At 38.0% G+C, this 13847-nt stretch overlaps 2 protein-coding genes across 2 annotated transcripts; both read right to left on the reverse strand.

Annotated features, from left to right (window-relative positions):
• Positions 1 to 223: 223 nt before the first annotated feature.
• On the reverse strand, positions 224 to 5038 carry LOC149400379 (uncharacterized). Its single transcript, XM_089611373.1, has 6 exons — positions 4700 to 5038; positions 4377 to 4497; positions 1881 to 3891; positions 1745 to 1805; positions 1432 to 1655; positions 224 to 594 (listed from the first exon to the last, which is right to left on the reverse strand). The coding sequence occupies exons 2-6, from the start codon at positions 4489 to 4491 to the stop codon at positions 525 to 527; spliced, it is 2481 nt and encodes an 826-aa protein (XP_089467499.1). The 5' UTR covers positions 4492 to 4497; positions 4700 to 5038; the 3' UTR covers positions 224 to 524.
• Positions 5039 to 12400: 7362 nt separating this feature from the next.
• LOC149400380 (putative F-box protein At3g10430) lies at positions 12401 to 13552 on the reverse strand. The gene has a single exon (XM_089610421.1). It carries the CDS (start codon positions 13550 to 13552, stop codon positions 12401 to 12403), a length of 1152 nt encoding a protein of 383 aa, XP_089466547.1.
• Positions 13553 to 13847: the final 295 nt, after the last annotated feature.

The raw sequence follows: 13847 nt of genomic DNA on the forward strand, positions 1-13847 counted from the left end.
AGTATCTAAAAGGCCCACAAGAAAGCCCGTAAAACAAATAACAGACAGACGCAAGGGCAACAAGCACAGTACCATTGAAAAAAACAAAAATAATAAGGGCTATGCTAATCATTGCTCTGCATAAATGCTCTATAATACCTGAAACTCTGAACCTTGCTTATCATAGTTCAAGTTATTTACCTTTTTACTTTAAAAAACTATTCAATGAGATACGATGCAAAAATATTTAACAGATCAAAATTAGTGATTTAAAATTAAATATATACTAACACTTCAATCTTTATCCAGAGAGAGATGAACAAGTTATACATGAGATCATAACTGGAATACAAACATATACACTACTAATAGAAGCCGACCTGAAACAATTCCTAATACTCTGGATTTGCAACACAGAAAAACACTCAAATAACTCTAGCTAAATAATCTTTTGATCGAATCGCGATCATAGTTAGTCGGACCGCCAATTCTAATCTGCAATAGTTCGGAGAGCATAATATTTTGCAAAGTGGCGAAGGCGAACTCTAGCTGTTTTGATTAGTCTGAACCTTTTTCGGAGCTTTCATTCCAAATCCATGCTTTGCCTTCTCAACCCTGTTCAAAATTCGCACAAGTTAGAAGACTCTTCAAAGGGTTCTTGAAACAAATCAAGTGCATGCAAGTTGTGGACAGATCTGTGTAATTGATAATTTCCAGATAACGACAAAGACAAAAAAACAAAACAATTACAGAAAAAGATACCATCTTTGAGAACCGTCTAAAAAGCTAGCTGGAATATGCAAACAAAGACTACATGAACAAAGTGGGTTATGGATTATATGTTTGACAAGGCCTTAATCATAAGATGCTTGAAAATGCAATTGTCAGAAGAAAGTTCAAAGACAGTACTCTGTACCTCAGATATATAATAGATTCTGGGTAAGCAAGTTAGTACTAGTAGTACCACCAATTATATCATATATAATCATATTAGCCCCCAGAAACCTATCCTTATAGACTTCACGTGCAATCAAGTAATTAACTCATCAGCATTGATTCTTTCCTTTTCTATGCCTATCATTCAATTCACTCCTATTACCACACTAAAAATAAATAATTAAAAATTAAAAACCATTATAATTAAAGTAACAAAAATTTAGCGATACAAGCCACATAAACATAAGCATTTGCGTTTTAGTCAACGTTTTGTAAATTTTTCGTAAATAGCCAAAAACTGTTGTAAATACTTCGTAAATAACCATATTTACTAGAAATTTACTCTGCGTTTTTTGTTATTTTTATAGCGTAAATAGATTTACGTGGCTATTTACAAAAAATTAACGAAACGTTGGATATTTCAAAATTCCTAGCGTTTCATATGGCTAGATAGCGCCACTGGACCCTTAAAGTAATGAATCAAATGTAGTTTTAATTTTATATTAGAGAACTTACGTGGGAGCAAGTTTTCCGAGGCCATCTATCTCGTCCCCGGTGTCCTCGTCAAGGACTCGGCCGGAGATCTCGACGATGTACGATCGATCTCTGGAAGCGGGAAGGCCTCGACTTGCCAGCAACTCCATATCTTTTTGGTGAAGCTCTCTTCCGTTCACAAACACGCCGGTCGTTCCTCCAGAACACTTCTCCGGCATCGGGTAGTTGAATTCTTCGATGTGTGGCTGCAAAAAAGAAAACACTACGTTTTAGTTGTCACGAGGGAAAAAGGACCGCCAAATTCATGTACTACTACTATGGGAAGAAGGCTCACAAGAACTATGCCAAGACAAGGCCCGCCGATGATTCCCCAGAATCCCGCTCGGTAATCATACCTGGTTGAGACAAAAACACATTCAATGCAAACAATTCAAACAGACACAAAAAAAAAAAAATTACCATTCGCTTACCAATAGTGTCCCGGATGGACCGGTCCAGCTAGCTTCTGAGCCTTCTTCAAAACACGGTCGGTTATGGGATGCCCGTTTACGAAGACGTTGATTTTCCCGCGTTCGTCTGGCTGATTAGCTCTCGAAAAATCTTTAAAGCTCTTCTTGATGATGTTGGCGAAGAAAGAGTCGCCTTTGTTGTTGTTGGTCCGCATCGGGTCTTCCGTTCTGCTCGCGTCTCCCGAGTCTTGAGAAATCCCCGTATTAGAGTACTCGTTGAACGAAACCTCCATCTCTGTCGCGGCCATCGAAGTCTTGTTGTTCAGCGAGTTTTGCCTCGACGCCATCTTTCCCGGCTTCACCTTTTCCTGGTCCGACCGACTGCTTCGGTTCCCTTTCCCGGCCCGGTTCGCCAAATTGTTGCTGTTGTTGTTGTTTGTCGAGAATTCGAAATGGTCTTGCAAAGGCGAACCCGGCGGCGGCGGAGACACATCAGCATTCGCGGGCCGCTGAGCAGAGTTAGTAGCCCCGGAGCCGATTTCTTCGTCCGAGGTGTAAAGAGACGAAGACGAGAGAAAGTGGGTCTCTCTCTCTCGAGCCTTCCCCGAGGCGGGCTCTCTATCCATGGCCTGGAAATCGTAGCCCGAATTGTCGTAATCGTCCGAAGAGAAAGCGTAGCTCAGCTTCGTGTTGTTTCCGTTGGTGACTTTATCCGAGCCAGCGGAGATAACAAACTTCTTATCGACGAGAGCGATGTCCATCACCGCCGAGCAAGCCCCGCACTTCAATTTGCGATCAGCCTCGTCAGCGAGCCGGGCTCTCTTGGGAAGCTTCAGAACCTCGAAGCAGTTGGTGCAAGAGAGGAACGGAGCTCCGATTCCGACGGGGCGGAGCCGCCGCCCGCCTGAGTACATCACTCTCCGACCACCGCCGCCGCGGCCGCGAGAGAAACCCGTTTCGCGGCCGTTGAAATCGCCCGGCCACCTCGCGTTCTGATGCCACCCGATCCTCGGGTTGATCGGATCGGACGGCACGGAATTGTGGCGGCGCTTCTCGTAGCAGTGGAAACAGTGACACGATGGATGGTGAAACGCCGGGTTGTTGTTGTTGTTGTTGTTGTGAGAGTAGGGCTCGAACGCTTCGGGGCCGTTGTCGACGTACTGACCCGAATAGTAAGAATGAGGCGGTTGCTGGTACAGTGGCCTCGGAAACCCGTGCGAGGCTCCATTGTGCATTTGGGGCAGCCCGAAAAAGGGCTCTCCGTATCCCGGGACGCGACTCGGGTACGGCATCGAAGAAGGGTAAAACATGTTCCCCGGAATTTCGTACCCATTGTTGTTGTTGGCATACGGAACCGGCTCGGCGAAACGACCGAAATTCGGGGATCCGACGGCGTGTTTATCGGGTCTGTTGTAAGGGGCAAAAGGGACTTTCTCTTTGGGGATGTCACTCACTTCACAAGACCGGCTAAGCTGGTCTCTCAGCTCGTCCAGCTTCCTCAGGAGCGCGGCTCGATCTTGCTCGAGGTATCGGGCTCTCGACTCGTCCGCGGCGCCGGACACGTGCGAAGAGCCCAAATGGTGGTTTGACGGGCCTTCGTCGCGGTAATTCGAAGCCGAAATCCTCGTGAAATCGGTGTCGCCTATCTTCAAATTCGTCATTCTTCCGGATCTTCGGAAGTCGGTCGTTGCTGACCCGTGTTCGGATTTCGGATCCGCGAGCTGCTCTCTTCCCAGTATGTCCCTTCTGTTTAGGCTTCTATCGAGCCCGTTCTCAGTTCCTACACACTCCTCGTTCACGTTCGAGGGACTCCTGTACATGTCGCCTTTTCTGAAATCGTCCTTTTCGGCCTCGAAACCGCTCTGATTGCGCCTGAAGGAGCCTGAAATCAACTTAGCCTCCGAATTCGAAGCTTCGGGTGAATCGACCGTCCTTTTCTCTAAGGAATTTTCCAATCTAGCTAAAGAAACAACACCGGGTTCTTCATCGGATTTTTCGGAGACACTATCCCCTTCTTGGTGTTTTGATTTTGCTGTCAAATAAGCCAACAAGAATCCAATCTCTCAGAACACAAGGAAAAATTATTCTCACCATAATTCAATTTATACTAGAACCGAACCTTCTTGCATTGTAAAGGAATCCAATTTAAAACGAAACTAAGACCCTGGTATGCCAAATTAGAAAGTTTTTTTTTTTAAGCAAATATAAAAACACAATTTGCAAAGAACATCAAATCAAACCCATTTTTAATGATACCCAAAACAAAGCTGACACAGCATTTTTTTTTTTCTTCATGTTGTATAAGAACTTTACTCATACTGAAAATGAAGACTCCGAGACAACGAATCATTATTAAAAATTATAAACAGAACAAAACAAAACGAAACGAAACGAAGTTCTTGCTTTTGCTTTACGTTTTGATTTGCTCAGCAACAAAAGGAATAACTGAACAATGAAAATAATATATATATATATATATATATATATATATATTTATATATTGATTTATAGAAATACCTCGAAGCACAGCTCCACAGCCACCGCACTGATAAACGGAGTAATCAGCGAGCTCGGAAAGAAGATTCTCACACTTCGGACACCGCACCAAACGCATGTTCGCCGACTCCGACATTAAATCCTAAACAAGCAAATAAAATTGCGTTTTTCAATTTCTTTACTCATTTGTTTTACCAGAACCAGACAAAGGAAGAAAACTAAAAATTCTCTGTCAACTTTCGGTCTCCGAGAGCAAAAATAAAATAAATTAAAAATTTTAAAAAAAAAAAAAGCTCAAAAATAAAACAAAAAATGATAAAAACTTCGAAAATGACGTGACGAACCGAAGTTTCCGGCGAGAGAGAATATCGTCAAAAACAGTTTTCCTCTGTCTAAGCTCCGCGGTCTCTCGGCTGAGCCTTCTCGGGAAACAAAGTGGCCGTTAAAGTGAGAACAATAATGAAAGCTTATATATTCTGGTAGAGAAAGACAAGTTTTTTGTCTTTCTCGGAAAACAATGAAGAGAGCAGAGAGAGAACCTAGAAAATTTGTGGAAGTTCCTCTGAAAATTCTCTCTCTATGAAGGCATGGTTTTTTTTGTCTACAGTGAGCATTAAGCTTATAGTCTGTGCTCCTTAATATTAATTTTTATTTAATTTTTCTTCATAATTCTTTTTTCTATTTTTCCAAATATGTCGTCTGTAACGAAGGAGCATGTACGAAACGATGTCGTCTGTCTGATCAATCTGAAACTAAAAAGGGAAGGGGAAAAAGAAACACTGTTGTTTGTTTGTCCCTTCTTTTACGACTTTATTCGTTAGCCCATTACTTTAGTTTAAATTGTATTTGGGTCTATTTATTTGTTTCCGTTTGGGTCTTTTCTTCGGTGGCGACGGGAGAGGAAAAAAAAAAGCACGGATTTGGACGATATGAAAAGAAGTGAAAAAGAGTGTCGAGGGTAAAGTGAATAGAAAAAAGAGAGAGGAAGGGGTTAAAATGAAAATATTTGGTCTGAGAAGTCCTAAAAAAAAGTTATATCTTCTCTGACTAGTCTTCCGTTTTTGATTCTCTGTTCGCTTCCCCACCTAACCATTTGGTTGGCCATGGGCCTACATTTATTTACTTTATTTTTCTTTTTAATATTTAGTTCTTATCTGATGTGTGTCCAATCACATGCAATTTCTTTTTTTATTTTCTTTATCGTGACGCAGCACCATCACTTTCATTCTTCCTCTTCTGTTTTTTGACTTTTGGAGGATAATTCATATTTTCCTTTTTTACTTTTAATATTCTTTATTTAAAAAAATAAAAAAAAATAAAAAAAACAAACAATCTTGGACTTTTAGTAGGAATGACTGCCGGCATACTAGGCTTCATTTGGACGAGAATCAATTCCATGGATCAAAGTTCGCTCTATCGTTATCGTTACCGTACCGAAACTTCAATTTTGGAGATAAACCGTTTATCGGAAGAGAAACCGAGGGGTATACAGACAAAAAAAAATCGATAACGACAGAAAACCGTTTATCGTAGAAGAAACCGACAAAAAATATTAAAAAAAAAAACCGAAGGGAATTCAGAAATATTTTACAAAAATAAACATATTTTTCATAATTCAAATTTCGTAGTTCATACTTCATAGAACGAATACATTATATCAATTCATCATCACAAATCATCATATTCATCATCGAATCATCATATTCAACTCATCATTAATCATCATTAAACATCATAAGCATCATATTCATCTCAAGAACATCATAATCATCATATTTATCATTAAATCATCATCTACAACATCAAAAAATTCAGATTCGGATTAAAAATCAACATTTTAATTTGGATTAAACCTAAAAATACATAGAAAACTATACAAAACAACCAATAAACTCATATTCATTGCTCAAACCCTTGAAATCATGGATTAACGTAAAAAAAATTATTAAAAAAATTATAAAATCCAAAAATTTGATAAACCCTTGAAAGCACGGGACCGGAAACCACCAGAAAGCACCGGTAAATTGAAACGAAAACGGTAAATTTCGAATCGTACCGGTCCTCCGCATTTGGGAAGGCTGTGAGAGAGGTACGGGTATATCTCGCATTTGGGAAGGCTGCGAGAGAGATACGGGTATATCTCGCAAGTTTAGTCAAATCTCGCGAGATCTCGTGCATTATCTCGCATGTTATATACCCTCAAATCTCGTTCGGCTTAAGTTCATTTTTGCTTACTTTTCCGCATGTTTTCCGCAGAAGAAGAAGAGAAACTGGAGCTCCGTTTCTCGCACAACTGAAGACCAAATCTGGGAAGATCTCGCCGGATCTCGCGCTGGAAGGTCGTTTCTCGTCCGATAGAGACGTAAAACTGCTCAAATCTCGCTGCGTACCCCCGGATCTCGCGCGGTAAGGTTCAAAACTTGAAATTTAATTTTTTTTGTTGAATTTTTGAATGGATTGTTAAGTATTTTTGAATGGATTGTTGATATGGATTTATTATAATCCGAATTTAGGTAGTAATTTTGATTGTGAACTCTATTTTTTTTTATTATGCTTTGGTTTGTAGTACACTTATTATATTTTGTGTTGTTTTGTGTGAGAACTCTCTATCACGTGTATCTTTCTTTGTTTTCTTTATTAAGTATGAATTTGCTTGAGATCTCTCTATTACATGTGTATTGATTTGTACTCTACTTAGAATTTCATGTGTGGAATCGTGAAAACTTTATTTTAAAATTATTTATATAGATTGTGTATCTTAAACTTATACAAAATCATAATTAAAAAGTTGTTCAAATACCCAGCGGAATACTTTTTTTTTTTTTTTTGCGGTATATCCGACAGAATGCGGTATACCACACGGTACGAGATACCCCGAACGTTCATCAAATACCACGAGATACCACGGTACGAGACGAAATACCCCCAAAAAATAAAAGTGCGGTACGACCGCGAGATGCGAGATTTTAATCCTTGACATGGACAATGGATTTTCATCTATTCGTTCCAAATGTCTAAGAATGATTAGGGTTTTTTGTTCGAGAATAGTGTTGGACACGATTTCATTTTTTTAGTAACAATAACAGCCAACTTCGCTCACATGTGAGCAAGCCTATTACACACTTGGAATAAAATCAAACTTAACCAATTGTAATCTCAAACAAATGCCCCCAATTGTTTCTAGTAATGGAAAATATTATCTAAGGAAAAACTAATAATTATTTGTTATTTTTTTATGAATATTAATGTAATAAACTAAACATGATTAATTCTAAATTTTGTGCGTTAATGCTATAAGGAAACTTTGTTTTTTTATTTTATTTTATATATATATATATATATATATATATATATATATATATATATATATATATATATCCCTTGTTAGTGATATCTACTTATTATAAGTTTTTTGTTCGTTGATAGGGCCGGGTTACTCATGTTTTTTCCGTTTATTTGTCTACACAATACAGTAAGTGATTTCTCCGTAAATCGAAGACGCTACATGCATATCGATAAAGACATCTTAATCATTGAAATAAATTATAAGAGGTAATTAGCTCACAATGCATCACTTTAATATTATTTAGACTTTTTATTTTATCTTTTTGGCTCTGTCTCTTTACCCGTATTGATAAGAGTTTTAACTAACTAACTAACAATCCGGTAAAATACATGCCATTAGTGTAAGATCACACATGATACAAATGTAGGACTTTATGGCCTAAAGTTGTGAATTATTTTGCGCCAAATTTATTGTTAGAACTTGATGCCATAACATGGATATTAGATAGGCAGAAGATCAAAACTTTAAATAAAAATTATTTAGAAAAAAAAAACTTAAATGGAATTGAAGTTTTTAAACTGTTTGATTTGATCAGACTCATGAAAAAGAGTTTGATAGGTTTACTGCTAAATAATAAAATAAGTGAAATAATAAACCCCACTTGCTCAAAAGAAGGAATGTCTTGTTCCTTAATGGAATTCAACTTTTCCTTTTCCATCTTTTTTTGGCTTTCGTCGGGAAGTACAAAATCTGCTTTTTCCACTTTAATTTAATGTATCTTCAAGGATTACATTTTTTTTAAACTGTCTTTAATGCGGCATTTAAGAGTAAGGTTAATACAAAAAGTAATCATGAAGTGTTAAAGTTGTGTGATGTATTGAAGAAGGAACAATGAAACAACTTACTTCTTTAAAGGGAAAAAATAGCTTAATAGGTGATCGATCAATAAATCGTCTCATCCAAACCCAAAATGTCTACTTGATTTTTTTAATTTACGAAACAAGAGACAATGATAGTGCTTCACCTATTGATTGAGCACGTACTCGTTGATTTTCTACATATATAAGCTGATAATCAAATCCAAATACGCACTGAAACGAGGGAGGGTCAAAAATTTTCATAAATAAATCCATTACCTATAGCATATAATTAGGAGCTAGGCTCTTTTCAATTTTTATCCACATGATTATACGTATGGGTGACAAATGACGATGTTAAAGCAATTTTAAAACTTTGAAGCAAATGGCGACTTTCCACTCTTTCTTCGAAATTTGATGATCTTCCCACTTCTTCTTCCTTATTATTTTCCTAAAAAAAATAAATAAAAAATTCCTTACCAAAACGCTTAAGACAAAAACACAAAAAAATATGTCACTCTTTGGTTCGTGACCTCCACACCAATTTCTACCAAAAAAAAAAAAAAAGAATAAATAAATAAATAAATAAAAAAAAACGTCGACCTTCTTCTTCTTTTTTTTTTCTCCAAAAAAAAAATCCTTAACAAAAGCTTCAAATAGGCTCTCTCTCTCTCTCTCTCTCTCTTAACCTTCGGCCACTAGACTAGACCGATTGCTAACAAAAAACGTGAGACAAAAATTGAAAAAGTAAATCTATTGTTTATTGTGATGTTTCTAAAGATGTTCTCACAAGTTAAGAAACAACTTATCAGTTTAACAAAATAACTCAAACACGTAACATGTAAATAAATAAACACAAGATATGTTAACCCAGTTTGAACAATTGTGCCTACTTTTGGAGGGATGTGACTCTTAGTGGAAAGAGAATTCTACTAGACGGTAGAGTAAGTACAACATCGGACAACCATGGATGATCCTTCCAGGTTTCCTCTAAATTCAAAATACCCTAGTAATTTCTAATACACGATCATCTTGTGTTTGAGCTCCCATCACTTTCGACTCACACTCTCTCAGTGTTTTAACAACGTTTATAACAATACGTGTTTACAATAACCTGAATCAACAACCAAAAAATCTATGACAAAGCTCTAACAATGGTTGTCAACAAAATAGAGTAACAAGAACACCTAGGACACAATATTTCGGTGATGACGACTGCAAGAAAATTTATAGATGTGTTACCCTACCAAAAAGGAAAAGAGATCATTGTATAAGACACATACAAGCCTAGTGTCTTTGGCTAGAGTTTCTCAATGTACTTGGAGAACGCTCATTGGACGATCGAAAACAACACGGAAGCGCTTAAGACAAAAAGATCTAACAGAAAAAATCTACATCACAGTACTGACGTGTAAAACAGACACCTCATGTTCTAAGAGGATGTTTCCAACCTCACAGAGAACAACAATTTAGTTATGACAAAAACAACCAATATAACGTATCAACAAACTCTCTCTTTGACTTTTTGAGGGCAAAACACACTTAAGCCAATGAGTACTAAAACTCTCAACTCAGCCCACCTGAAGAAGACTAAAGAACTCTCAACCAGATCTACATTTCACAGTAATTCAATCTCCTTTAAATCTTCGCCGGCAATATCTTTTGTTCATCGGATTGATGTGAGTTTTCTTCCTTTTTTTTTTTTTTGCTTTTTATTTATTTATTTACTGTTACCGTTGCTTTGTAACAGACACACACATTATAAATCTAAATTTTCAAGTACTTAACTTCACAACTAAAATTATATAAATTCATAGCAAAAAAAAAAAAAAGTATTTAATTAGTTCTATGTTGTGACATTTACAGATTCGGTAGTGGAGAAGATAGCTGAAAAGCGGGCTAAGGTCATCCCTCTTATGCTTGACCAGGTGACATTTCTTTAGCAGTAAACTTTGCAAGTAAATATTTGTAGTACTTGAACTTGTTTATTAAGAAAATGTGTTAAATTAGTTGAATTATATGTCATGCCAATTCTGAATGACATTGTCATTATTCTTTTAAATATGAAAAAATGCCATTAATCCATTCGGTGGTTAGATAGTCCATCATCGGACCTACCATTGAATCGTGGAGATTTACGTTTCTATAGCTTAGGCGCAATTCTACTATGCTGGTGATAGGACGAGTGCTTGTGAGGATAAATTTATCTTGGTTTATGTATGTTCATAACTTAAGTATGGAATTATAATAATGTTGCCAAAACGTGTAGTTATATTTGTTGAAGGTTGAAGGGATAGCGTTTCGTTTTTTGGCCGATCCAGTTCATATTAAGAATGCAATTGAGGTTGGTTTATGTAATTAACTAAAAAAAATTAAGAGTTTACCTTTTCAATATTTGTTGGCTTTCTTGTATTCCAGGTATACACCGAGTCATTTGCAAAGAAAATAGATCCTATTTATAATTGTCAACGAATCAAAAACTTCCGTTAATGCATTGTTGTTATCATGGTTATTAACTGATCTTGCTACGATCGCATTGAATCTTTTTGTAGCAACTAGAATATTCCACATGTATTTAATTCTTGGATTATAATCCTAGTTGCCATCTTTTTTTTTTTACAGTCAGAGCAACTCTGGTAGTGAAAAAGAAGTATAAGCGTTATTTGCCAATATGTTTTTACTGAGGTTGGTTTGATGACTTGATTGTATATACCAGAGGTGATATAAAATTTTCCTCACAATTTGCCTTGGTGTTGCTATTTTCATTACTTTTATTTTCCTTTTAACTCAATCTCTTCTGTTACGTTTAATGTGGGGATTATTTCGTTTCTTCTAGATTTGGAAGTTGTGACTTAAAAATATAAGGCCTATTTCATATAAATTGTCCAAGTTTTCTCTCCGAAAGTGTTACGTCTGTTTGTTAGTTATTTGGAAAAAAAATTCGCAAGTCCTCTTTTCTTCTTTTCCTCTCATTTCTTTAGTCAAACTATTATACTGGGTTCTAATACTTTTTTTTTGGTGTGATCATATTTTTTTTCCTATCTTATTATAGTAAATTCTTTAGGGGACATAAGAAATGGAGCGAACAAAAAATGAGGAAAATTTTCGAAATTGGCTATTTTCCAAAAAATGGAGAGAGCCAATTTTGAAAATGAGTTAAAGAAATTTGATCGATAACAATAGATAGTGTCGCAACAAATTGGCTATTTTCAACCACTTTTACTAATCTCAGGCTCAGCAGGTGATGAACATAATTTTCGAAGAAATACATGTTGTATTGCTCAGAGTTTAAATTGGTCAACCCTTGACTTGGAATGCTCTCAAGTGTAAGAGTTAAAAGATGTTTAGAGGTTGTCTTTGATTCTGTTCCTCCTCTGAGACAACACACACATTGAACTACTTCAAAAGAGTGTTTCAAATATATTATTTTTGTTCAACTACATACTAAAACACTAAAGCTCTGTCCATCTTCATCTGTGCCTTGTTCTTCACGGAGAGTGTTAACAAATAATCATGAAACTGGGAATCATATATTGATGCAAGATCAAAGCTGGAATAATTAATATAGTGAACCATGCATGAGCCAGGAAAAAAAGGAGAAGAAAAAAAATATATATACTACCATTATAATAAAGCTTGTAAATAAGCAAAATAATTAAATAAAAGTAGAGCAGAAAAAGAAATGGAAATTCCAATTTCAATAACTAAGAGTCTCAGCACTTAACAATAGGAACACTTCCGAATATTAAAGACCGAAATTCTGGTCTGTTCCGACAGTTTTTATGGAATATTAACTAAAAGAAAACAACCTAAAATACATCATATTATCCCGAAAAAAAAAAAAATTCATAAAGTTCGGTGGACAGAAACAGAATGTAACGAAATTTTCGATTCGACAAATCTCAAGAGACTGAGATCAATGTAGGAACATAGTGAAAGGCAGACCCGTGTATCCAACGATCCTCACGTTTGGCGAGCACGCGACGGCCCTTTCTGTTCCCGACCGTGTGTGGGTCCCACAGAACAAACTCGACGGTGCGGCGAGAAGAATACTCCTCGGTGATCAGAAACCGGTCATTCCAAACTCCGCGAGCGAGTGGGCAACCGCGGAGCACGAAGAGCTTGGACCAACGAAACCCGTCCTTTTCCATGGCCCACAGCTCCCAAGTCTTGGCCGTCATAAAATCCCCGGCGATCACAGCCAGCGAGTCCTCCTTCCACTTGACGAGGACGATCTCGTAGAGCAGTCGTTTCCTCCGGTCTGGCAACCAGAAACAGTCGGGCCCGTCGGTCAACTTTCGCACTCGCGCGTTGCGATACGTAAACGACATGACCGCAATTTTGGGACCGTTTCCTTGCAGCGCAAGAAAGTATAGCCCTCCGTGCGTGGAAACGCGGGCCCTAACGAGCGAGCGGGGCCAGAGCTGGAATCCGCGGAGCGGTCCGAGGTTCCTCCACGACCAGGCTCTCTTGCTAAACACTTGCAGACTCAGCACGGGATTGTGATCCCATTCCCACGTGTGAGTTCCTCGTAGCACCTTGTGATCGTCGCTCTCGTCGTCGAACACCAGCCCCGAATCCGGGTACTGCGGGTAGGGAACCCCGGGATCCGGAAGAACCCTGAATTCTCCGGTGGCCGGATTGAGCAGCGTCAAGGGCTCCGAGAGAAGGACGAGGCCGTTGCAGGACGTGAATTCGTCGAATGTCCCGTATTGGAATCCTCCGAGCCTCCTGATCTCCCTCACAGGCTGTGGAACGACGATCTCGTGAGCTCGACCGCCGGTGAGCCAAACGAGTTTCTGGTCGGTTTCGTCTTCGTTCGTCTTCACGGCGATGAGGGACGCTTCGGGGTTTTTTTCGTGCCTCGCATGATGAGCTTTCTTCAGAGCCGCGTCGTTGGTGATCAACTCTCGCCACTTCTTCGACACGCTTTTGAATCTGATCAGAGATTTCGTCGGCAGCTTCGGCAAAACCTCCGAGAAGATCAGCTCTTCCGGTAATGTTGTGCTCGTGCCGTTTCGCCGCCGTTTCAATAAGCTCATCCGAATTCCCATGACTGTTTTCTAAATTGTTTTTTTTTTTTTTTTGCATGCAATGTCGGCCAGGACTGCCTTTCGAATTTATATAAGGAATGCCTTTCGAAATTAATATCATTATTAATTAAGGATGTTTGGCATGTTACTATATATTAGGGTAAAAGACACTATTTCTTTCGCCGTGTCACCTTAGTAAATCGATAATAGCCTTTTTATATCAGGAATATATTTATTAAAAACAAAAAAAAGGCAACTAAACATAATAGCCTTTTTTAATTACTATAGTTTCCTAATTTTTATATAGATAGTCATT

Source organism: Urtica dioica, chromosome 4 (genome assembly GCF_054948205.1).
Source record: "Urtica dioica subsp. dioica isolate 48M chromosome 4, U.dioica_male_clone48M_v1_H2, whole genome shotgun sequence".
NCBI classification, from domain to species: Eukaryota; Viridiplantae; Streptophyta; class Magnoliopsida; order Rosales; family Urticaceae; genus Urtica; species Urtica dioica.